This window comes from Marmota flaviventris, chromosome 5, assembly GCF_047511675.1.
Source record: "Marmota flaviventris isolate mMarFla1 chromosome 5, mMarFla1.hap1, whole genome shotgun sequence".
NCBI lineage: Eukaryota > Metazoa > Chordata > Mammalia > Rodentia > Sciuridae > Marmota > Marmota flaviventris.
This window is the reverse complement of record NC_092502.1, coordinates 121,602,400-121,628,552: the sequence shown is the minus strand read 5'-3', so window position 1 is coordinate 121,628,552 and position 26,153 is coordinate 121,602,400. Positions and strand designations below refer to the sequence as shown.

Genomic DNA, 26,153 nt, shown 5'->3' with positions numbered 1-26,153 from the left:
GATTAATGCTGACTGTGACATTTTGGTTCAGAGACTGAAAATAATTGGTAAAACATTTAATTTGGTGACAGAGAATCAGAATTCTGTTTCCTTCTTTGCTAACAAAGTTAAATTGTTTTACTTATGAAATTGATTCTTCTGTAAAATATGGATAGCATTTAAGTTTTATTCAGGGTCTTTGAGAACTGAAATTCTATAGATTTTTTAAAGGGAAAAAAAGATACGAAAGTGTATAAGCAGTTAACACAATGACAGGTGCAAGGTGAAAGATGAGTAAGTATAAATGGAATTAACAGAAATACTTAAGGAATACAATTAAAAACAAAACAAAACAACACATCATCAGATCAGTATAAGACAAGTGACCTGTACCAAGGGTAAACTTGTCATTGAGTTAAATACAATAGATCCTGCTACAGTGTTCACATTTACTCAAATAGAGAAAAGTGATGTTTCCTGTCATTGTTTTCATAGCTCCACTTGCCTAAGATGGAAGTATCTTCAAAGAATATAACTTTATGGTCTTTTTACTTATTTAAGATCCTGGTTTAGAGCTTTCTAAATTCATTATTGTAGGATTTAACTTCTCTTTCATATTTATTTGTGTTGGGGAATGATGATTGGCATATATCTAAGAGGTGATATCAATAGAAGTATAAATTATAAAATGCAAGATAGGTTAGGCTGTTTCACCCTTTCTTTTCAAAATAGAAAAACTAATGAATAGGCCACAATACATTAGATTGTGGTGATATTGAGAAAAGGGAGAAAAATATCACTATTAATCTTAATGGAGTAATTTGGAAATTTTTCTTCAGGTCTCCCCTATTGCAAGTTTCTAGCCTACCAAACCTTTGACACCAAAGGTTAAAAATCAGTTCATTCTTATTTTACTTCCAAGAATGTTTATTTAACTTAATCTATTAATTTTTTAGAAAGATATTCAAAGCAAAAACACAAAAGCCCTTTCAATATATCTTGAGAACTGTATACAATGGATCGTGGATTATTATTATTATTATTTTTTGTACCTACTCTAAATGGAATTTTCCCATGCAGGTTAAGATCTGATTAAGCTTAATTATCTCCTTTCTTTTTAGATTGTTAAAGGAAATGGGCTGGCAGGAAGACAGTGAAAATGATGAAACATGTGCTCCCTTAACTGAGGATGAAATGAGAGAATTCCAAGTTATTAGTGAACAGGTAAGAAAAACGGAATCATTCAAGTGCTTTTGGTGTTTTTTTTTTGTACCAGGGATTGAACCCAGGGGTGCTTACCACTGAGCCACCCCCTGTTGCCCCACCTCCATGCCGTTCCCTTTCTCCCCCAATTTTATTTAGAGAGACAGGGTTTCGCCTCAGCCTCCTAAGCCCCTGGGATTACAAGTATGTGCAACAATGCCTGGCTTTAAGTTTACTTTTAAAGTGGCCTTTAAAAAATTAGGATAGCGTGATTTTTAAGTAAGCTTTCAGGTGCTGGATAACAATTTTATTTATTAATTTATTAAGATATCACATTGGAATTATCTTTGTTTTAAAATCTCCAATAGTTAGAAATGAATAGAAACAGTATATCCATGATTGAGCATATTCCAGGTGTTTTTATTTGGTGGTGGTTTTGATTTGTTTTGGGGTGGCAAGTCTTTATAGCTTCCTAAGGAACTTCACCTTTGATGATTTTCCTTGCATAAGAATATTTCAAATTCTTATATGTTTGTGTAATTTCCTTTTTGATAAAGAACATTGGGAGATGTTTAGTAGAACATAAAGAAGTTAAGATGTTCTTCCAGATCCATTAAAGAATCTTTGTGACATGCAGAGCTAATTTTCTTTATGGAGGTAACATTTTCAGAGCCACTTCAAATGGAATTTTTGAGTAAATTAGTCATTAAAATTTTAAAACATAAGAGACTTAATCCCCATTCCTTCCTTCTGTACTGAGGTTAAACCCAGGGCTTCATGCATACTAGGAAGTGTTCTATCACTGATCTACATCCCCAGCTATTTTTAAATTTTATTTTGACTCAGGGTCTTGCTAAGGTACCCAAGCTACCCCTGAACTTTGGATCCCTCTTGCCTTAGCTTTACAAATAGCTGGGATTATAAGCATGCACCACTATATATATCTGTCTATTCTTCTTTTTTTAAAGAGTAAATTTAATATATTGACTTTACCCCCTCACATTGTACTTTTGAAAATTTGGGTTTAAAAACATAAAATTTACTGTTTTAACCATTTTTTTTTGCATTTACTGTTTAATGGCATTACGTTCATTCATCTTGTTTTGTATCCATCACCCACCTCCGGAATGTTTCTCATTACCTTTTGCAGTTGAATCTTCATACCCTTTAAGTAAGAAGTCTCCATTTCCTATTCCTTTTGCACCAGAAGCTGCTACTCTTCTACTTCTGTCTTTTATGAAAAAATTGACTGTTTTCCATACCTCATATGTGGAATCAGAGAGTATTTATCCTTTTGATGGGCTTATTTCACTTAGCATTAAATTCTCAAGGTTCACATATTTCGCCTTCTTAAGGCTAAGTAGTATTCCATTATGTTATATATCACATTTTGTTTATCTATTCATCTATCAGTAGACACTGGGTTACTTCTTACTTTTTGCTATTGAGTATAATTTTTCTATGAAAATAAGGGTACTACAGCTCCTTACTTTCCACTATTTTGAGTGTATATCCAGCAGTAGAATTGCTGGATTTAATGGTAACTGAAAACATTTTTTTTTGTTTCTTTCTTTTCTTTCTTCCTCCTCCTCCTTCTTTTTTTTTTTTTAAGAGACGCTGCCTTACTACTTTTCCATAGTGACTGCACAGTTTTATAGTGATGCACAGGAGGTCATTGCACAACTGAACAGTGCACAAGAGTTCCACTTTCTCTTTGCTAATGCACAATTTCTGTCTTTTGAAAAATAATAATCATTCTAGTTCTTAACTTACTGTGCTTTGGATTCATGATTAATGGTGTTGAACATTTATTAGGCCATTTCTTTGGAGAAATGTTCATTCAGTTCCTTTGCCCTCCCCTCCTCCGTTTAATGGTGCTAGAGTGCCACACACATGCTAGGCAAAGTGCTCCATCACTGAGTTTAAAACCCCTAGCATTAGCACACAACTTCCCATATTTTAATCAAATCGTTGTTGCATAAGATGATTTATTTTAGATATTAACTATCACAAAAATGACTTGCATATATTTTCTCTCATTCTCTGAATTGCCTCTTCACTTCCATTGTCATCATCTTCCCCTGCCCCCACCCTTTTTTTTGGAGTTCTAGGTATTGAATCCAGGTATATTCTGGGTATGAGGTGCATACCAGTCTTTTAAAAATTTGATTTTAGACAGGGTCTGGCTAGTTACTCTACCCAGGCTGACCTCAAACTCCTAGGTTGCTGAAATTACTGGCATGGGCCACCATGCCTACCTGGATTATCTTTTGATACACAAAAGTATTTAATTTGATACAGTTTAATTTCTCTTTTAAATTTAGGTGTCATATACAAGAATGCCACATCCAGTGTCATGTTTTCCCCTTATGTTTTTGAAGGGTTTTATAGTTTTTAAGCCCTTATGTTTAGATCTTAAGTCAACTTTGATTTGTAATGGTGTGAAGATTCAGCCTCATTCTTTCGTGTGTGGATTCTTTATCTCTAACACCATTGTTGCAAAAATTGTCCTTTCCCTATTTAATGTCTTGGCATGGCTGACAAAGATCTTTACGGTTACGTAAGGGTTTATCTCCGTTTAATTGGTCTGTGTCTTTTTTATGTTAAGACTACACTGTTTTGATTACTATAGCTTTGTGATAGTTTTGGAATTAGGCTCATACAGTTAAATAGTAGAGCTGGAATTTGAGCCCTAACTGGGCTGATTTCATAGTTTGAGGATATAGATATGAATAAAATATTGTATTAAAGAAAAATATGTTAGGATCAGATTATGAAGGACTTTAAATGTTAGTTCAGGAGTATACAGCATGTCTGTGATAGTCAGTATTTCATCCCTGTGACTGACACACCTGATAAGAACAATTTAAAGGAAGAAAGGCTTATTTTTGGGCACCTCATTCAGAGGCTCAGTCATGGTTGGCTGACTCCATTTCTCTGGGCCAGAAGTGAGGCAGAACATCAGGGTGGAAGGCGTGGAAGAGGGAAACTACTTAGATTGAGGAGCCAGGGACAAAATACAGCCCAAGACCACATTCTCAATGATGATGTCTCCATCCCCATCCTACCTGTGTAGTCACCACATAATAATCCACTCAGATTGTTAATCAGTCAAATAGATCCACACATGAGGTTTCATCTCTCATAATCTTATCATTTCACTCTAAGAATCACTACATTGGGGGATGATTTTTTTTTTTTTTATTTTAATAACACGTTAGCCTTTTAAGGACACTTCACATCCAAGCTATAACAATGTCTATATAGTTTCTTCTTTGGAGTTTTTTTTTTTTTAAATATGAAATAATCATTTTTGTTTCTTTTTATACACGAGAAGGTGCAGTTGTAGTGTGAAATATATTTTGGGAGTATAATTTCTAAATTTCTAAGAGTAGAATCAGGATAATGAATTGTGAATATATTGTAGAAATCAGAGGAGGAATAAATGGAGGGCCCAAACTAGGGAAATGATAGTAAAAATGTTCTTGATTAGCAGAAGAGATCTGAAGTAGAACCAACAAGATTTTTAAATTCTGGCCTTTGATCTGCTGATAACATAAATAGGAATGGAAGAAGAGGAACTAGTTTTAGGAGGCTTTAAAAGATGTTAGATGTTTTAAGGATGTCATCCAGGTGTTTAGAAAATTGAGAAATAGACTCTTAGGTTTGGTTTTCATTGAAATTCTCTTCAGTTGATTTCAAGGTATGGCAAGATTAGGTGTATCAGCTGATAAATCGCCCGAGGCAAGGATGAAATTTTGGTGAATGAAAAAGAGACACCTTTAAGAGGGGCCAGATGTCTTTCTAAGTATCATGCTGGCTGAGAACATTGGAGTTGCTTGCTTGTGTGGCTGCTTTTATTTTTCCTGGTAAAAATGATGAGGTCCTTTATTCAATTTGAAAGGAGAGGTAGCATTGGCAAGTTAGAATTAAAGCATGATAGCAAAGAAAATTACAATTAAAAGGGAAGAGAAACTTAGAGTCAAGACTGTAGACGTGAATTGTACATAAGTATTAGCCATGGTGGAAGTGGCATTGGAATTGAATTTTAACAAATTATTTGTAAACCTCATGATTAAAGAATTCTCTGGAATATAAAATATTAGATATTTCCAACTATTAAGTTAGTTAGGTAAAATTGGCTTTATAGAAAATTGCATTTAGGTATTTACTTGAAAATCACTTATCTCTCATCGTTAGGCCTGATTTTATTTATCTACATAAATAACAAATATTATCATTTTATTTATACATATATAACATTATCATTGTTTTGTATTTTTATTTCTACATTGAGCTTACCATCCGATTTTCCTTCTGATAAATGATCTTCTGACTCAGTTCTTATTATTACCAAAGTCTTTGTTTCTCATTTCTCATTTTCAGAAATAAACAAATATTATTTTTCTTGAATCTTAATTTCTCTGGCTAGGCAAAGAACTGTATTTGATTTTGTTAATTTGTATACCTCATTCTACTTAGTCTACAGAGTATGAATAAAGCAGATAGTGAGTTGTGTTAACTTAGATATTAATATTTAATCGATTACTGATTACATGTTTCACAGCACCTGAAGGTGTATTTGTTACAGTGTTCATGTTAAGGAAATGAGGAAAGGTCTAATGCCTTAGTGGGATACTTAATGTTCTCACTACCCTGTTTGGATTTAAAATCTGTGCTTTTATATTACACTATATACTTTTTTTTTTTAATGGTCTGATAGAATGATAGAAGGTATATATTATATATTGGTGGTTCTTCAAAAGAAATAGATTGTTTTCTAGTATTTTGTTAGATCAGTTGGATCAATTACCTGTATCTATTTAAATAGCTTATCTCTGGACATGTTGTCATTGCCTGTGAAATGCTGAGGATAGGTTACAAGTTAAATTTTTTTTTAAAAATTTTATTTGTGGTTATACTTTATAGATAATTTTTGGGGAAAATAATTAATTTATTTATTTTTGACATTTTAGTTGCAGAAGAATGGTCTGAGAAAAAATGGTATTTTGAAAAATGGCCTGATCTGTGACTTCAAGTTTGGACCCTGGAAAAACAGCACTTTCAAACCCACAATTGAGAATGATGACACAGAGACAAGTAGCAGTGACACATCAGATGATGATGATGTGTGAAGGATTTCCTAACAGCTTTAGAATTTTTAGTGTGATACATCTCTCATACAGTTTGGGGTGAATTGTAAAAATGAAGAACTATAATTTATGTAGTGAAATACCCCATTAGAAGATGATTTTTTTGGGGGACTTCAATATGAAGAAAACCAAGAATGTTTTGTTGGGCTGGGTTGAACATTATTTCTTTGTAAATGAATGTTGTAGAAATGAGGACTTGGTTGATCCAACATTGACTTTCTTCATCACTGCAGCATTTCTCTGACTAGCAATGTGACGATGTAACAAATGAGATTTTCTCATTTAATAATAAAAAATTGTGTAATGTTTTGCAAAGCTTCTGTCTTAAAATGTCCAGGTCTTAAGGGAAAAAAAGGCAGCTTACACTGTTTTGCTTGCAGAGTCATATCTTTTTCATATAGTGGAAATCTTCAAGTCCGCTTTGTGCGCCTCCCCACCCCACCCCACCCCCAAACAAAACAAAACAAAAAAACGAAAAGGAAAATGTAGCATGTTGGCTGAAAACTGGTGCAAAGTGCACTAAAACATTAATTTCCTGAACTCAGCTGTTGTACTTGTCACCTTTTAAAACAAATTGCTGTTTAGCCATTTGTAGTGCAGTAAGTGTTACAGGAGAGACTCGCCACATTTTCTTCCAAATTTTAAGAGATGTTTTTCAAGAGCTTTATTCGGGTTATGTTGTCAGAGCAGGATTTTCAGACTTGGTGGAAAAGACTCTTGGGAAAACTTATTTTGATAAATTATTACACATGCAGAAAAAATGATCAAACTGACTGGATCTGTCCACAACATGGAAAATAAACTGGATTTTCAGAATATTGCTCTCTGTAGTGTTCAAGGTATTGGTCTATAACAACATGCTTTGTTCACTTCTGAAAGTTATACTCTCTTCATTAAAAATGGTGGTTATTTTCTGAGGTTAGAAAATCAAAATAAGTCTTTCAATATTGTATACACAGGTTTATTGAATGAATTTTGATTTTCCATTTTCACATTAGTTTTGGAATCAATTTGTTTTATGGCTGACTGCAAGAGTATTTTAGCTCTGTATAATTTTATTTTGATTTTCTTGACTTTGTTTACCCTTAGTTGGTTTTAAGCTTCTTCCATTCCATGTATAAATATATTCTAATTGTTAAGAGTGTTACATTTGAGTGAAAATGTGTGAGGTTATATGTTACATTGATCTAAACCTATGAGGTTTTTTTTGTTGTTGTTGTTTTAAGGAGGTGGCTGTTTTTTTTTCCGTTTCCACATCATTCCCCAGGCTTCCCCAGCTTTCACTAGAGACTGTTACTTTTTTCCTTGTATGTTTTTGTTTTTGTTGTTCCCCTGAGATTGATAGGTGCATGGTTGCATCCTAGTAAAAATTCTGAGGAGAAGTTAAGAGAAGATAGTAAATATTTGAATTTTTAAAAAGCCACCCCCCCAATGTAATTTGCGACTTTAAATCTAATCAGCACCTGCTTTGACAAAGCTGTCAGTATCATATTGAAAGTCTTTGGAAGTCTTAGATTGCACTATTTAATAGGATAATGAAATACTGTTAGGTGCAAACTAATATTTGCTAAAACAAGTATAAGAGAATTGAGAAATATGATTTATGTTTAAAATTTTGGGGGTAATTTTTGTTTTGTTTTCTGGCATTTTCTTTATATTCAGACAGTTCTTTCTGCCATAATTCCCCATTTACAAGCCATTAACTAATGTTTATTGTGCTTCCATGAATTGTGATATGGAATATGTTTGGTAGTTTACTTTTTGTAAATATGGTAAAGTGCATTGGCATAGTTGTTCTATCTAGTAACTGATGACATTAACAAGTTTAAGGTAACTAAGGGGACAGAACCATATATATAAAATTTGAGAGTGGCTAAAGTTAACATAGTTTTAATTTTATGTCCAAATAATGGACAGCTATTAAAAGAGTTTGGACCTTATTGTTGGGGAGGGAACCCAGAAATACAGAAAGTAGTTAAACTATAAATCTAGTGTGGAATTATTAAATTCAGAATTGGGCCGTGGTGATCGGGAAAAAAAAGTAATTTTGACCACTTAAACTCAGTAACTCAGTGGAGGGTTCCCCCGCCCCCTCATATAGACTAGCATAAACATTCCTCTTACTGTCACCCCCTCACCACATTTTTTGTAAAAATTGTAATTAGTAAAATTCATATAACAGTGATTTAAATTAGTATTTCAAGAATTGTATATTTTTCATTTAATTTTAAGATAAAGATTAGAATAACTGATATCCACCAATATTTTTATTTGAAATAAACAACTGATGACATAAAAATAATCACTTGATTTAATAATATATTTGTATTAAGTAAAATTAGTATGTTGAAGGATCTGGTTTCTAAACACTTTTAGTTCTTTTTGCTAGGGCTTATAATTAATTTTGTTAGAATATGGTTATATAAACAGTACTAAGAAATTTATTTAGGGATATGTTAAATGACTTTTTCACTTAAAAGTTACTCTATCAGATTCTATTATCATGCTTGATAATCTCTTAGAAATTTTATAAAAGTTGTTTTAAGAATTCAGGTCACTTAGAAAAAAAAACACTTTTTTCCGTAAGGGGAGATTTTTATTTTGGTTTACATGATAGCGGATGTAAACTACAGCTTTAAAATTTTAAAATATCACTATTTGAGAGCAGGGTGTTGTGACTTTTTCTTTTGGGCAGTTTAGTTTCCTGAAGTTAATGGTTACTTGGCTGTTGGGGAAGGCATGGGCAGGGGGTATTTCCAGTAATAGCAAAATCCCTAAAAGCCTCCAGTGCTGCCAAGAAGCTGGGATTATTCCTTTTTGCAGCCTAATGCTGCATTTCTTTAGACAAGGCTGTGAGGACATACTATATACTATATGGCTGTAATAGCATACTTTAGTGGCCTGAGCTGTAGAATAATTTAAAATTCTGGTGATTGTAATATATTGATTTTGGCTGTATAATCATCTTAAATTTACAGTAGGCTGTGAGTACATACATACTTTAGTGAATTGAGCTATAGAATGTTTTAAAATCCTCCTAATGATTTTAGTGTATTTAATATGGCTATATATGTTGTTATTTTAAATTTATTGACTTGCAGTATTGTAGAAATAGTCACATCTGGTTTGGAACTTTGCTTTGCTCCTTATTAGCTTGGCCCTTAATTCAGATACTTAACCTCTGCAGACATTAGTGTCTCTTCCTCTGGTTTATTAGGAAGATGAAAAGCCTCATTAGAAGCACCTGGTGTAAATCCTGGCCCATAGAAGACATTTCATAAATCTCTCATATTATTCAGCAGGAACCTGTAGCATGTAGTACCTGCGTATTTTTCAAACAAATTTTTTAGTTGTAGATGGACACAATACTTTTATTTTTATGCGGTGCCAAGGTTTGAACCCAGTGCCTCACATGTACTAGGTAAGTGCTCTTTCACTGAGCTACAACTCCCAGCCCCTGTAGTACCTTTTTTTTTTTTTTTTTTGGTGCTGAGGATTGAACCCAGGGCCTTGTGCATGCAAGGCAAATACTCTATCAACTGAGCTATATCCCTAGTCCTCTATAGTACCTATTTTTGAAATTAATTTTAAATAGGCAGCTATTATTCTAAATGGTTGTAAATAGTGTGGTCTGAGTTCTCAGTAAATTTAAACTGAGCTGTGTGATATTTCCTTCGTTTATTTGGCATGGTCAATTATGAACTAAGCATGGTAATCTAATTTTATTGGTCCTTTAGAATGGAATCAATTTTCTCAAGTGTGCCCATTGAACTTTTAACTCATATAGCAATGATTTAAAATAGCATTTTCAGAATTGTGTATTTTTCATTTAATTTTAAAGATTTAATAAGATGGTAAGTCATATTTGTATGACTGATTTCAAGGATGGGATTCTATGCTTTCAAATCTTTTTTTTTTTAAAGAGAGAGAAAATTTTTAATATTTATTTTTTAGTTTTCGGCGGACACAACATCTTTGTATGTGGTGCTGAGGATCAAACCCGGGCTGCACACATGCCAGGCGAGCGCGCTACCGCTTGAGCCACATCCCCAGCCCAGCTTTCAGATCTTTAAAAATAGAATTATCTCATCATATTTTTTTGTGGAAATAAGCATTCCAAAAGGTAAAGTGGTTTTGACTTGTACCTCTGCTCTTCCTCCCAAGATATGTCCTATTTTCTGGAATGCTATGGGTGAAAAAAGATAATGGACTGGAAAAGTTTTACAAGAGGGAGATAACACTTCAATCCTATTTCAGTTACTCACTTTTAATGGACATGATATTCGAAAATAAGCAAAATATAGTGAAATTGGTATCTTGAAAAAATTAGATTATAGGTGTTAAGTCTTGTGTAATATATTTATTCTGTAGTGTCTTTTCTGATGCTGAGAGTATCTTGGACATACACTTTGATTATAGCTTTAGTACCATTTTAATATGGTTTTCCTTAATTGCTTAGAGAGAAGGGAAAACAATTTGATGAACCCAATGAAATTTCTTTTTAATTAATCTATAGTGGTTGTAGTCGTAAGAATTTGATTTGGCGAGGTCACAGGGTGTTAATTTTATTTGGAGTTAATATTTTTCTCCTTGAATCTGAACTTTACGTTCTGGCAGTGTTCAGTTTTTAAAAAATAATTTTGATGGATTTAGTAGTAAAGTCTTTGGCAGAATAGATCAAACCTGGGTAATGAGAAGTGAGTGTAGGAAACTCGGTCTATTTCTAGATAGTGAGGCTTCATTCTGTCTATTAAGATGGCTACAGTTTCAATTTTGAAAATTATTTTCTAAATTAGGTGTTGGCAGACTTTCAGTGTTAAGTAACCAGCGTAGACAAAGTGATCTCTGGTGCGTTTGTGTTCCAATAAAACTGGCTTACTGGAGGCAGTAATTTGCAGTTGTCTGTTCTAAATCTTAATACCTAAGCTTTTGGAAACTTCATTTGTGTTTTGGTACCACGGATTGAACCCAGAGGCACTTAACCACTGAGCCACATCCCCATCCCTTTTTATTTTGAGAGTTTCACTAAGTTTCTGAGGCTGGCTTTGAATTTGCCTTTGCCCCGAGTCTCTGGTATTACAGGTGTGTGTGCCACCATGGCCCACTACACCCCAATTGTAAAACCCGATTGCAATGTGTCTACACAAGACAAAGTATATATGCATCCAAATCACAAAGGTAAATTTATCAGTGTAATGCAAAATAAGATCTTCTGAGAAAATGGGAAAACTGGTGAAACAGAAGCAGTTTTAAAAATATTTTTTTAGTTGCAGATGGACAAAATACCTTTATTTTATATATTTTTATGTGGTGCTGTGCTTGGAACCTAGTACCTCAGATGTGCCAGGTTAAGTATTCTACTACTGAGCCACAACTCCAGCCCCACAGAGGCATATTGAACGACAGACTTGCAAAAGTGAGGTATTTTTTTTTTTCTTGGATTCTGCAGCTTTTCCCAGCATTCTCTACTTAAGTATTTACTGAAATAAAACTGTCTCAACTGGATAGTGCCAGTAATAACCTGGACCATTTATTTTAAAGAAGAGCCTTAACCTTTGGTGGAAATTACATCTCATTTTTCTCCACAAAGTTGGGGAGTTTTTGGTGAAGAGAATGTGTTCCTCTTTGTTTTGAAAATGATGAGAACCAGAACATCTCTTTACTAGCAAGAGCATATACATAGGATAAGAATTTTGAAACAAGGGTTGTTTGGTGTTGAAGGTTGATTTACAAGGTATTGGTTTCTAGGATTTTGTTTTGAGGTCTAGCAGATGTTGGTGTTGAAACTGATGTCTTGCATGGTCTACCAGCAAACAGAACTAGGCACATTGTAAAAATTCTTTCTGGGTAGAGATGAGCAGAAAAATCTGTGATGGGGCCAAGTGAAACACAAGAATTAGAGAATGGGAGCATCTTCCTCACCAATGAAGCCATTGTAGAGGTACCCTATGGGGTTCTACTTCACAAGACAGAATACGTAATCATCTTAGCTAGAGTCAGGTCTAATCAGTTCAACTGGTACCCAAGTTTAGTCTGCACTACCCATCCTGGACTAAAAAGGATATGATCTAGGAGGAAGCAAAAGTGCAGAGTGAAAGCCTCCCCTAGTTTTTCTTTAAATATGACCAGTCAACTTCTTTGGTAGTGAATATTTCTTGTAACTGCAACTTCCCCAGTTAAAACAACTAAGTAAAATGAAAGCTGTCTAGGCCAGATCCTGTGTTGAGTACAAAGAATAATGATTAATGTATGTATTTATCATATGTATGATATTATGTATATATGAAAACTTGTAGACCTAACAAGTTTTCAGGTGTGTGGTGTACAGTTAGCATTAGTACGGCTCAGGAAAGCTTTCCAGAGGGTATCAGTTGGTTTTAAGGAATGAGCAACAATTAGTATTAAGGCACATAACAGGGTAGAAGTGAATTTTAGGCAAAGGAATTGATGTGTGCAAAAGGCATGTTACAGCTTTGGAACTGTAGGAGCTCAATATAGATGAAAAGTGGGAAATGAGGGTGGTGAGGCAGCAGGACCAAATCATGAAGAAGCTTTATTATTTTGACCAGACTTGTCTTGCATGCAATGGTAGCCGTCAAAGATACTAAAAATTGAATGTCAAGCTTAATGACATTAAATAACATTGAGGGTGAAGCTTAAAATTTCAGGGTGAAGCTGGGAATGCCGGTCCGCACCTGTAATACTAGCTACTTGGCAGGTTGAAGCAGGAGGATCCAGACCAGCCTCAGCAAATTAGACCCGTCTTCAGAAATAAGAAGGGCTGGGTGTTTAGTTCAGTGGTAGAGTTCCCTGGGTTCAGTCTCCAGTACTGCAAGAACAAAAACCCAAAAGCAACTACAGGGAGAGGCAGAAAGGAAAACGTGATTGGTTTTGACTTGCTACCTCATTGGTACATGTTGGCCATGAAAAGCAAACCATTCACTGGGATGGAGAGAAGTTGAACAAAAGATGTCTGAAGTTGCCTGAGGCAGTCCATCAATAAATAACCTATCAAAATGAGCTCACGTATGAAGCCATATTTGTTCTAATAATTTTTGCTTCTCTTATGTTAAACAACAAGGCCTTTATTATTGCATATACCATAACAATGTGAGGCAGACAGTTGCCAGGCCTATGACATGACTTGAATTTGGAATGTCTTTCAAGAGTTCATGTGTTAAAGGCAATGCAGCAATGTCTGGAGGTGGGGCTTCTAGGAAATGATTGGATCATGATGATTCTAACCTCATTTATGCATTAAAACTTTTGATGGACTAATAATCTGAATGGACTACCAGATGGGGTGGAAGTAGGTCACTGAGGGTGTGCCCTTGCAGACTATATCACATTTTTGCACTCTCCTGTGGTCTCTCTCTCTGCTTCCTGGCTGCCATGCCTTTCTGCTATGATGTTCTCCTCACTCAGGCCCAAAGCAATCGACCCAACCAATCATGGACTAAACCTCTGAACTGTGAGCCAAAATAAGCTTTTCCTCCTTAAACTTTTTTATGTTAGGTATTTTGGTCACAGTGATGAAAAGTTGACCCAGAGACCAACAATGGTGCTTATTGCTGAATGTGTCCCCTTATCTACTAAAATTAGTCCTTCTCCAGCTTGGATTTTCTGATGCTGAACATATGTGTAATGGAAAGCCTTCCTACATTCAACCACATTTGTAACTCTTTTCATGCTGAAAGGCCTCTTCCAACTTGGTCACCCTTGTAAATGATCTGGTTTTGAAAAAGGCCCCCATTGAACAGGAAGTCATTCCCAGTCTTCCCACAGGTGAAGGGCTTCCCTCATAAGGACACATATCTCACAGAGATGAGCTTTCTTCTCATAGGCACTCCTTACTCAGATAGGTGCCTCCTCTATTCTCTCCAGGCCAACAGCCAGGTGTAGACATAAGTGCAAAGTACTCCAGCATCATACAGAAATACAGGTGTCAGCCTCATCAAGGAGACTCCATTTTTCTAGTACCCTTCTAGTACCCTTCCATCAGTTGATCTCCTACAGCCTGCTCCAGAACTGTGTGATTCAACAAGCTTCTATTGTTTCAAGTCACCCAGTTTCTGTGTCTTAGCCCTAGGAAACTAGAAGAGGATTCTTTCTTGCCTCTTTCTAGTGTCCTGCAGTCCTTGACATTCCTTGGCAGTATGATTCAGAGTCTCTGCCTCCATCTTCACATGGATGCTTTCCCTGCGTGACTCTGTTTTCTCTTGTAAGGATGCCAGTTGTTGGATTAGGGCTCAATCTTACATAAAGTTATATTTTGAGATTCCAGTGAGACATGAGTTTTGGGAGGATACTCTTTAATCCCATATAGTATTTAATTCCTTTTTCTTTAAACTGTGGTCTAAAAACAACGTAGCACCTTACAAGCACTACAACTATTTGAAAATGTTCTGCTGCATAAGACATAATAAGTAATTAACATGAAGCCAAGGGAGCGATAGCTGTATTAGTCAGGGTTTTCCAGGGAGACAGAACTAATATGATGGATAGAGAGGGAATTTAAGAGGGGAATTGACTCATGTGACCAAGTACCATCCAGTATGTGGCACTTGGTTAAATGAGCTCTAGGAAATTAACACAAATGTTTTAAACAGATGTGATGAGATCTTCAAAAACTAAGAATAATTTGTTGCAGTTTTTCCAAACTAGAAATGAAATAGCCACCAAAACATCTTATAGGTTATTATATAACACTGACTACTGAAGCTCGTACTTTAGCTAAGATTTTATAGTTAAAGACCTGATTCAGTTGTCATTGCTGAATACCTGAACATTCAGTAAAGAAATCACAGGAAGCAGAGAAGACCCACAGTAGGCTCCTACAAGGTTGAGAACTAGGGAAGCTGGGAGCATGGCTCAGTGTAGGCTCTAAAGGCCCAAGAACAGGGAAGCTGATGGCTTAACTCTTAGTACAAGGCTGAAGGCCTGAAAAACTGGGTGGGCAGAGGGGAGTTCTGAGAGAACTTGAGCTCTGGTGTCCAGCGGCAGGAGAAAATGGGTGTTCCAGTTCCAGAAGACAGGATTTGCCTTTTCTCTACTTTTTTGTTTTTTCCAGCTGAGTGCATGGTGCCCACCAACATTGGGTGAGGACGGAATCTTCCTTCCTGTCCACTGATTCAAATACCAGTGTTATAGTTAAAGCTTCCTCCCAGGGTTTCATAAACTGACTTCCAGACCACTCACGTATTATTGAATTAAGCCTTTATTGAAGCACACCGGTGGCGGCTGACCAGAACATAAAGCTGTTCCCCTGATCAGCCCCGAACAATTGCAAGGGCACTCCTTATAAGCCTGAAAACCGCAAAAGGGATGTTCAGGGGGTCTAGCCAATGCAAGCAAGCCAGGTTACAGAAGTGGGACAGTGCAGTCAAACGGAGGGAAGCCTAACCAATCACAGTTAGCCCAGTCACCCCAGTTACAGAAACAGAGCCCTGTTACCCTAGTTACAGAAACAATACCCCATTAGGTACTTCCATGTTCTTAAAGGTTTCTATAGCAAAAGGAAAAGAATATCTTGCCCCAGTCATGACTCTTCTACTTGGCATGGTTGTTTTACCAGATGAAGTCATAAAACAAAATGGAGTCACATTTGCTCCTACTATCACATTCCCCACTGGTTTTAGTAGGTTTGATGTCAATCTTGCACATCATTAGACCTCAGTTTTTGTTCCAACCTTTTGTGTCTAAGGGACTATACTGGGCTCACAAGACCATAAGTTTGACCTCACTTACATTTTTTTGTATATGGTTTAGGAGGGTTTTTAAGAGGCAGGGTCCTACAGTAATCCCAATCAGGAGAAGGACTAGGGGCCTAACTATGGCTGAAATGATGGTATTCAACCAAGGGGACCATGAAAATAGGTTTTGGAACCAATTGCCTGAAGTTTTTAGTGCTTCATCTCTTTCCTTTAACCTGTTTTTCACAAGCACCAAACAGTTCTTTATTATCCCAGAATGGTTTGCATAGAAACAAGTTTTTCCTGGAGCCATACAAAGTCCTCCTTGTTTCAGAAAGAGATCATCTAGACCTCATCTGTTTTGTAAGACTATTTCTGTCAGAGAGTCTAGTGAAACCTTTACTTTGGAGATTGACCTTTCTAGTTTTTCGAAATCTATATCTATTTGACAGCTGAGGGACTTCCCAAACAAGCCAGGAGGGAAACTAAGATGGGGGCAGCCAGTCTATGTTGATAAATCAGTGGGCCCTGGCCTTTTAATAAGTCCAGGTGTTTTTTTTCCTTTACTCCATCAAAATAGTAGGTTACATAGTTCAGGGTTATTGACATTTTACAGATTTAGGCAAGGAGTTTGAAGTGGGACCCTGGAAGCACAATTTTTGATGAACAGGGTGATCTTGGGACTAGTTTCCCAGGTATATCTTCCTGAGATAGACATATTGGTGAACATCTACGTTGACCATAATTTTCCCTCTAATATTAGGGACCTCCTACTGCTGTAAGGGAAAAGGGCGATGACTGTTCTTGCTACTTCCAGCTGAAAAGGGGCGATGTGCAGTGGGCAAGCAGTTTGGAGTCCCTTTTTAGAAACTGAGTGGGTCAAGGAGTCCATGGTAAAAATCTGGCTCAGGAAGAACAGGATGTAATTCACCTGGGGTGGGCACGTCTATGAGAGAAACAAAAAGACATGAGTGCTGAAGTAAGATTAATACAAATAGCAGTTGTAGCATCTGGAACCTGTCCATGAATATCATGAAAATGACAGAGATTAATAATTGTTTACCAGGAGGCGGAAGAAAGACCTGAGAATTTGTCCCCATAACAAGGCCTAACAAAGCTTAATAAGGCAGTTTTTGGGGAACATAAATTTTTAACATTGTCAGAATTATCAGGAATGTAGACACAACATTTAGTTAAATTAGTTAATGTCATCTGATTTTTGTAAAAATACCTTTTTGGCATGACCTCTGTATTTAGTAAAGATCCTTTTGTTACTTAGGGCTAGATAATTATATTAATAAACATGGATTACATCTATCTATGTAGGAAGTTAGGAAGATCTGTAGGCCTTAAATTGACTAAAAACTTCTGGCATTTATTGGTAGTTATCAGGCATTTTTGCCTAAGAATTTTTTGTTGTTGTCTTCAGTCTTACTTATTTTGGGGGATGCTAACACTAGTGTAGATTTTAAGTTACATTAAAATAACTGTTGTTTCTTTTTAAATGTCCAGGAATGGCTGTGCTTTGGTTTTAACTGTTTTTGCTAGGTGTTTAAGACCAAGCTGGTCAAACTGACCTTGTTTCTATCTATTGGTAAGAGTCAGCTGAGTTTCCTTGGAAGACATTTTTGGGGAACTTGTGAGCAATATTTTAGCTCTGTTAGTGTCATCTGCATTAGGATGGGTCAAGGTCTTGCTGACCATATGGCTTCCCTTGGAAGCTTTAGGCATGTCTCCCCTTTTCAATGACCCTCCTCTTTTGCAGCATGTACACTCATTGGCTTTTTGTTCTCCAGTGGTCTCATTAATTTCCCTTATCAGGAGGTTATGTAGCCCGGAGTTGCAAAGCTTTCCCCCTGTCCTGGTAAGTTTAGGCTGACTTAGAGGGCAAGAGCCAAATATTGGTTTTTTTGTCCCCTTTATTTTAACCTTAATATTTAAATTTGGCCTTAAACATTTAGCAAGTTAGTTTTTACCAGTTTTAAAGTAAGAAAGCTGGGCTTTAACTTTAATGTTTATAAAATTTGCAGTTAATTTTTACATAACACAATATCCTTATTTTATTTATTAATTTATGTAACATTGAAGATCTGCCTGAAGGCAGAAGATGACACCTTAGCATCTACTGTATGATCCAATCACTATACACCAACAAAGCAGCTTGCAGACCCAGAGACCCCATTACATTTTGGCTATAAAAACTCTCTCTTGCCAGGTCCTCCTCTCTTGCTCTCTCTTTTTTCTCTCACTTTCTCTGTCTCTCATTCTCCCTCTCACTTTTTCCTTCTCTCTCTCTCTCTCTCTCTCTTGCATTTTTTTTTCTCTCTTTTTTGTTTTAATCAGACACTGTCACAGTAAAGGTCTCTTGGTTGCTCTGAGTGTAGTGGTCACATTTTTTTAGTTATAATGAAAATACAAAGTGAAATTAACAATAGTAAAAACATATTTAGCTTACATATAATTTTGAACTTTGGCTGAGTTATATATTATATTTTTTATTTGAGATCACAGTAATCTTTTTAATAAAATTAATCTTTGAATATAACTTTAAATTAACTGAAATCTGGCCTACTTTAAAGTTATTTTGACATACTGTAAGGTGGGAGGCAGAGCCTTATCTCAGGTAAGGTGGGGCTCTTTACAAATCTTAGGTAAAGTGTTTTAGTTCTAAAGCTGATCTTTGTCTCTCTTTTTAGATCTCATTTTATAAAGTTTACATATATTGTTTCCTGACTCTGTATGAATGTTAGCTAGCACAATATGACATACATCTGAAACATTAATTAAGGAAAGGCTGAGAGCCCTTAACATTTTTTTTCATGTGTTAAGTGGCAAAACGTTTTATAATATTAATCTTTAAATAGGTTAGGCTCTCATTACTTTTAAAAATATCTTTAAATTTTTATATTTTAGTGTAAAATGTAACATAACATTTGCTTACAAAACATCAAATAATATAAATAAATTTTTAATAAAATGTATTATCTTTATAAGTTTAAATTACCATTACAGAAAATTTTAGTTTGGAGAATACCAGCTTGATAAAATGTTTCTTTAAATCTTTTACCTTAAAGACTTGTATACCTAAAAGATATGAACACATTTAATCTGTCAAGAAGAGTAATGTACCACACTTTTATTAATGTTTTTATATTAACCAAGGTTAGCTTTTAAAGGAAAATCTAGACTTTGTAATGTAGGACAATACTTTAAAATAACAGTTGCTCTTTAGCCACAGATGTATAAACCTTAATTTTTTTTAAGATTACTTGTTCTAGGGGATAAAACTTAACAGACATAATATAATTAATATTTTTAGAAGTTTTTGTCAATTTAACATATAAATATATCAGTACATTATTATTTGTCCTTAGGGAACAACCTTGAATAGTTTTAACTATTTGTGTTACATATATAACCAACTTAGTTACATATAAACCTTTTAATATTTGTTTTTTATTTATAGACCTTTATATTACTTAATTAGACCCTTTTGTTGTTTACTTAGATGTATTATAATTATACTTTACCACATAAAGACTTTTTACCTGGAAACGTTTTTTTATTAAATATATTTTTATATTTAGAACTTTTTAATAATTTTTTAACCCATTGATCCTTTTTTTTGTTTGTACCTTGAAATAACCCTTATAAATTTCTGAGTTTAGATAAATTAATCTATTTTAATAAGATGAACTATTTGTTATGTACAGTACTTTAATTGAAATACAGTTGAAACATCTTGACTCTTTGTATGTAGAATTACACTTGTTGGGACTTTGTAATTTATAGTAATCTTATTTTTATAATAACAAAAATAATTAAAAAAATTTTTTTAGTTTATCAATTTATGAAAACACCAACATTGTTTAAATATTTTACCTTATGGAATTTAAGGAGTTAAGAGTACTTGGTATTATATTTAACAGTCAGCATTTTAACTTTGTAAACTAATTAGATGTTTCTAACAAACATATCCATGATTAATTTCATATACGTTTAGATGAAATTTACGTATCTTTTTTTAAAAACAAGGTATCAGACAAGTGTATTGAATAGTATTAGTAATCTTTTTTTGTTGTTGTTGAATAAGAATCCTAGAGATGATGGATATCAGACACTTTATAGACATTAACATTTTAACAGCTGTTTAACCATCCAGAAACAAAACTGCATTAGTAACTTTAAAGACATTTGTACTTTTATCTATTTTTTCAATTTGAATTGAACCTTTTAAATTATATTAACCAAAAGTATTTGGATCCATTTTTTAAAATTTTAATTTATGAGCTCATGTTAATTTTTTTGTACCAAATATATAGACAGGCAATACATATAGACAGACAGTACACCGGTGCACCCACACAAAGCAAACAGACAAATAAAAGCCTTGTAGCTTATTTTTAAAAACCTATTAGATTGAGAGTTAACTTTTGTAAATTGGCCTTAGAATAAAGCAGAGCATAATCAGAAAAACATATTAACTTAGGCATATTGGATCAAAATTATGAGTTTAACAAATATAGAATTTTAAAAGTTTTCTGACCTTTTTTTCTGAGGTGGTCCTGTTCATCAAAGTTGAAAAGAGTTGAGGGAACATAGACAAATGAAGGGGGTTTATTTCTCCCTGGAGGAACTTCCCAAAGACGCAGCTTCATTGGTCTCCTTGGGAGAGTCCCCCAGGTTGGGGTCCCATTTTAAACTGGTTTTTCTGGTTTCTTGGATAGCGGCCACCAACTTTTAGCCTGACATTGAAAAATCTTTGGACTATTTTTTAATAGTTGGGAGTTATTTATGTTTGCAAATACTGAGAGACAAAAGCCAAATTTTTAGACAAAATTATGTTTTTTGTTATACAATTTAGGAATAATAATTTTACAAAACAATTTAGTTTTAATCTGTCCTCTATAGGAAGTGACATGATTTACCCAGTTGGCCACCTGGCCCAGTTCCTAAATGAAGGCAATCTCTAGAATGCCTTTTTTTTTTTTTTTTTTTTTTTTTTTAACCTTTAGCTTTTACTTTTGACAATTTTTTTAGTCCTGTTGGCAGCACTTTACATTTTAATGCAAGCTGTAGTGAGCACAGTTAAAACCATTTTAACCATTTTTTTTTCCATTAGAAACAAACTGAGGTAGAAATTAACACAGAACACAAAGGGAACAAACAAAAACCAACAGACAAAGTCCTGAAAATTATTAAGAAAACAAGTAAAAGGGGCCCAGGTGCAGATCTCTGTAGCGCTTCCTTGTCTCTGATGTCGGTGGAGCGAAGGAGTCCTGATGAAAGAAGAGCGGTTATGAGAACAAGAAAAGGGCCCGCGCACAACACTCGGACAGATAAACACAAGACACAAGGCCGGCGAACAGACACTGGACAAATGACAAACAGCAAGAAGACGCTGGAGAAACGACAAACAGCAGAACACAGAACAAGCAACAATCACTGAGATCACACAGAGAGACCTCTAATGGGGCAGAGATCACGTTTTGTCTTGCCCCCAGACAGATGAGGCCCCACAGGGAGGCCTCCAGTGGGTCAGAGACGACATCTCCTCCTGCCCCCAGACAGATGAGGCCTCCCAGGGAGGCCTCCAATGGGCCCCAAATACAGACAGATGAGGTCTCACAGGGAGACAGTGACAACGTCTCATCCTGTCCTGGGGAAGGTGTAAGCGACTGCGTCCAATCTGACCTTTTCCCCCAGAGAAGAGTCGGCTCACCAGAACTGACAGCTGGCAGGAGGCTTTTCAGAGTATCCTAGGATGGATTGGAGTAGTCCTCAGAGTGAGGCTGAGGAACGTCTCTCAGGAGCTCTCCTCTACTCCGGCGCCGAGGTCCAAAGGCAAATTTGGCATGAGGGTAGGGAAGAAATGGATCCAGGGCGAGCCCCCAAATGTTATAGTTAAAGCTTCGTCCCAGGGTTTCATAAACTGACTTCCAGACCACTCACGTATAATCGAATCAAGCCTTTATTTGTTGTGTCCGCCGAAAACTGAAAAATAAATTTTAAAAATTATAAAAAAAAAAGGAGATTGAATGTACTCAGACCTAATGTCAAGAATTAATTCAACAGGACATTTGGTCTGGGATGTAGCTCAGTGATCCAGTGCTTTCTAAGCAGGCATAAGGCCATGGGTTCAATCCCCAAACACCTCGACAAACAAACAAAAAAACCCCAAAATGATCTATGACAATCTCTGCAGCTCTAAGCCCCCAACCCCTACCCTGCTGCCACCTGATTTAGATAGAGCTCACTGACCAAGGACTATGATCATGTTTAATTTACCATTTTATCTTAATATAGCTACCTGTCTACGAAACATAACAATCCTCAATAGATATTCATTGAAGAATTTGAAATCTTATTTCAGCAGAATACATGGTAAAAAGATTTTTTAGAGCTTTGCCGCCCCCAGGTGGCATAATATTGCAAAGCATCTTAGAAAACATTTTTAATATCATACCCTATTTGGATTTTGGTTGCCTCTTCTAAGTATTAAAAGGACTTTTCTTCCACTCCAAAATATTTTGCACATCAAATAAGTTATTATTTACATCCCTGCTTTCTATTTCATTTTGATACAGGTTGAAATGATGGTGTTTATTATGAAGAAATTTCTCATTAGATTTCCCAAACTGACTAACCTACCATAACTCTTTTATTTATTACTCTTCCATTGCAAAAAAAAAGTTGAGTGGTTCTCACTGTCACAGTTTTCTAAGAGGAATGTGCTGTATACTTGGCAGTGCTCTTAAGCTACCTATGGTCTTTTACTCCAGTTTTGTTTTACCCACCTCTGCATGGATTCTCATTTCTTTTGAGAGTATACACATATTTCATAATAGGAATGTCAAGCTTTTTTGTGTTTCTGTTTTCATTTAACTTTTTTTTTCTTGTTATGCTTCTTCCAAAATAGATGAATATTTTACTTTATGAATTTGTAGGTTTATTTACTTCTATTATTTACTTCTGTTTACCAAGAGTGAGGGTGACTATATTCACAGGTAACTTTTAAATATGTGGAGAATATATGGTGTTTGTCCCAGTTATTACTAGGAATTTAGCAAATCTGATGACATGCTGTAGACATATTGAGTTCTTTTTATTTCCCAAACTATTAAAAAGACTTACAGTTCACTCAAACGGCCAGAAATGTCAGCCCTCCATTTCTGCAAGTTCCAAATCCACAAATTCAACAAACTGTGAATTGAAAATATTTTTTTAAAAATTGTGTCTGTACAGAGCATGTATGTTTTAGTCTGCTTTTTTGCCGCTGTTACCAAAAGATTTGACGAGAATAATTTTAGAGGAAGAAAGTTTATTTGCATCTCATAGTTTCAGAGGTCTCAGTCCACAGACAGCTGACTTCATTGCTTTGGACCCCAACATGAGGCAAAATATCATGGTGAAAGTGTGGTGGAGGATAGATAGCAGCTCAGGACATCACACCAGGAAGGAAAGGGAGAGGGAGAGTAACAAAACTAGGTATCAAAGGAGTAGAATACCGGTTATTTGCCCACGATGCCGTAGAGGGTACTCCATTATCAAAAAACGAATAAGGACCAGGTGTTTATCCACAATATCATGGAGAAAGGCATCGGGCTCCGTTGCCAAAAAATGGACGGGGGGCCCAATGCTCCAGGGCCCAAGACCACAAATATATGGAGCATTGGAGGAACCCAGCAACCCCATCAGGGTAGTGCCCAGGACACATTGTCCATTAGATCCCTCATCAGACAAACCAGAGGGAGCGCAGGGTTGGACATCTGCGCCTCCGCCAGAGCAGTACTAACTCCAGAGATGGGAGTTCAAATCATTCCCACAGGGGTAAAAGGACCTCTTCCCAAAGGAACAGTAGGCTTATTATTGGGACGCAGTTCTTCTACTCTAAAAGGACTTATGATAAGTCCTGGGGTAATTGATCCCGATTATGAAGGTGAAATAAAAATTATAGCCAGTTCTCCAAAGGGTATATCAGTAATTTCACCAGGAGATAGAATAGCACAGTTACTAATAATACCCAGCCTACATGATAAATTTTCCAGTCGTACTGTAGAAAGAGGTTCCAAGGGATTAGGCTCCACAGGTGTAGATTGGGCTATGCTTTCTTTAAATTTAGATTCTCGCGCCATGCTAAAACTAAATATTCAAGGACATGGATTTAATGGGCTACTGGATACAGGTGCAGACCTTAGCATCATCTCTCATCAAGAATGGCCAAAACATTGGCCATTACAACAAGCCACTCAAATGCTTCGAGGCCTAGGAGTGGTGAATAATCCCCATAGAAGTGCAATGGTATTAGATTGGAAGGATCCTGAAGGATGTGAAGGAACTATACAGCCTTATGTATTGGATCATCTTCCCGTAAATTTATGGGGACGAGATGTCCTAGATCAATTAGGTTTGACATTAACAAATAACATCAACCAAAATGCACCCACTATTATGACTAGACAAGGTTTTAGGAAAGGAAAAAGATTAGAAAAACAAGAACAAGGTATAGCAGCACCAATACAAATAGATCAAGGAATGGACAGACATGGGTTGGATTTTCAGAAAGGGCCACTGAGACAATAAAAATGACTTGGAAATCAGAAAGACCAGTATGAGTTCCTCAGTGGCCCCTGACTAAAGAAAAGATTCAAGCAGCCCATGACCTGGTCAAACAACAATTAGCGGAAGGACATATACAACCTTCTGTATCTCCCCATAATACTCCCATTTTTGTCATCAAAAATAAATCTGGTAAATGGAGATTATTGCAAGATTTAAGAGCCATTAATAATGAGATGGTTATTATGGGACCTGCTCAATTGGGGATTCCTTAATTGTCTGCTTTGCCAAAAACTTGGTATGTTTTAGTTATAGATATTAAAGATTGTTTTTTTTTCAATTCCAATTCATCCTGAGGCTAGTCCACGTTTTGCATTTACTATCCCTGCACTGAATCATGAAGGTCTTGATCAGAGATATGAATGGAAAGTACTCCCTCAAGGGATGGCTAACAGCCCAACTATGTGTCAAATTTATGTTAACAAAGTAATCCAGTCACTTAGAAATCAAAATCCTGAACTACAAATATTTCACTATATGGATGATGTATTATTAGCACACAAAGATAAAAACACATTGCTAGAATGTTATGCCACACTTACAAACTTATTAAAAAATTATAATCTAGAGATAGCAATAGATAAAGTACAATTAAATTTTCCAATTAATTATTTAGGAGTTCTATTATCCTCAACCATGGTCCGTCCACCAAAAATTCAAATACAAGTAGATCAACTCAAATCACTTAACGACTTTCAAAAGTTATTAGGAGACATAAATTGGATAAGGCCTTATCTAGGTATACCAACAGGAGAGTTGGGACCTTTATTTGATATCCTAAAAGGTCCATCAGATCCAAATTCACCCCGAATGTTAATGCCTGAAGCAAGAAAGGTATTAAAAATCATTGAAACATATATGGAAAATATGCATTTGGATAGAATTGATATAAGTTTACCTTTATTATTTATTGTACTACCAACAAAAAATATTCCTACAGGAGTATTTTGGCAAGAAGGTCCATTATTATGGATACATTTATCTTATTCTCCTAACACTATTCTTACTAGGTATCCTGAGGCTGTAGGACAATTAATACTCAAAGGAATAAAAGCAGCAAAGGGAGTGTTTGGAATTTCTCCCAACAAAATTATTACTCCATATACTATGAATCAAATTGATGAGTTAGCTAATGAGTTAAATACTTGGGCAATAATCATGTGCAAATCTAATGTTTCATTTGATAACCACTTACCATCTAATCCTTTATTGTCTTTTTGGTCATCGCATCCTGTAATTTTTCCAAAAATGACAAGAAAAACACCTATTATGAATGCTCCAAATATATTCACTGATGGGTCAAATAACGGTACAGCAGCAATAGTTACACCTGATCAAACTTTTACATTTTTAGTACCCAAACAATCAGCTCAAAAGGTAGAGCTTAATGCAGTATTACAAGCCTTTGTGATGTTTACAGATTCTGTATTTAATTTATTTTCCGATAGTCAGTATATAGTTAATGCTATAGTATCCCTTGAAGATGCTGGTAGGATTTCCCCTTCCT

At 35.5% G+C, this 26,153-nt stretch overlaps 1 protein-coding gene across 5 annotated transcripts in view; it reads left to right on the top strand.

The window, feature by feature from the left end:
- The window catches only part of Gpbp1 (GC-rich promoter binding protein 1), a 65,345-nt gene extending 58,695 nt beyond the window's left edge, over positions 1 to 6,650 (top strand). For all 5 annotated transcript variants that reach the window (XM_071612592.1, XM_071612593.1, XM_027938102.3 and 2 more), the window contains 2 exons: positions 1,101 to 1,203; positions 6,159 to 6,650. In XM_071612592.1, coding sequence (XP_071468693.1) covers positions 1,101 to 1,203; positions 6,159 to 6,317 — 262 coding nt within the window. In that variant the 3' untranslated portion in view covers positions 6,318 to 6,650. The remainder of the gene's footprint in view (positions 1 to 1,100; positions 1,204 to 6,158) is intronic.
- Positions 6,651 to 26,153: the final 19,503 nt, after the last annotated feature.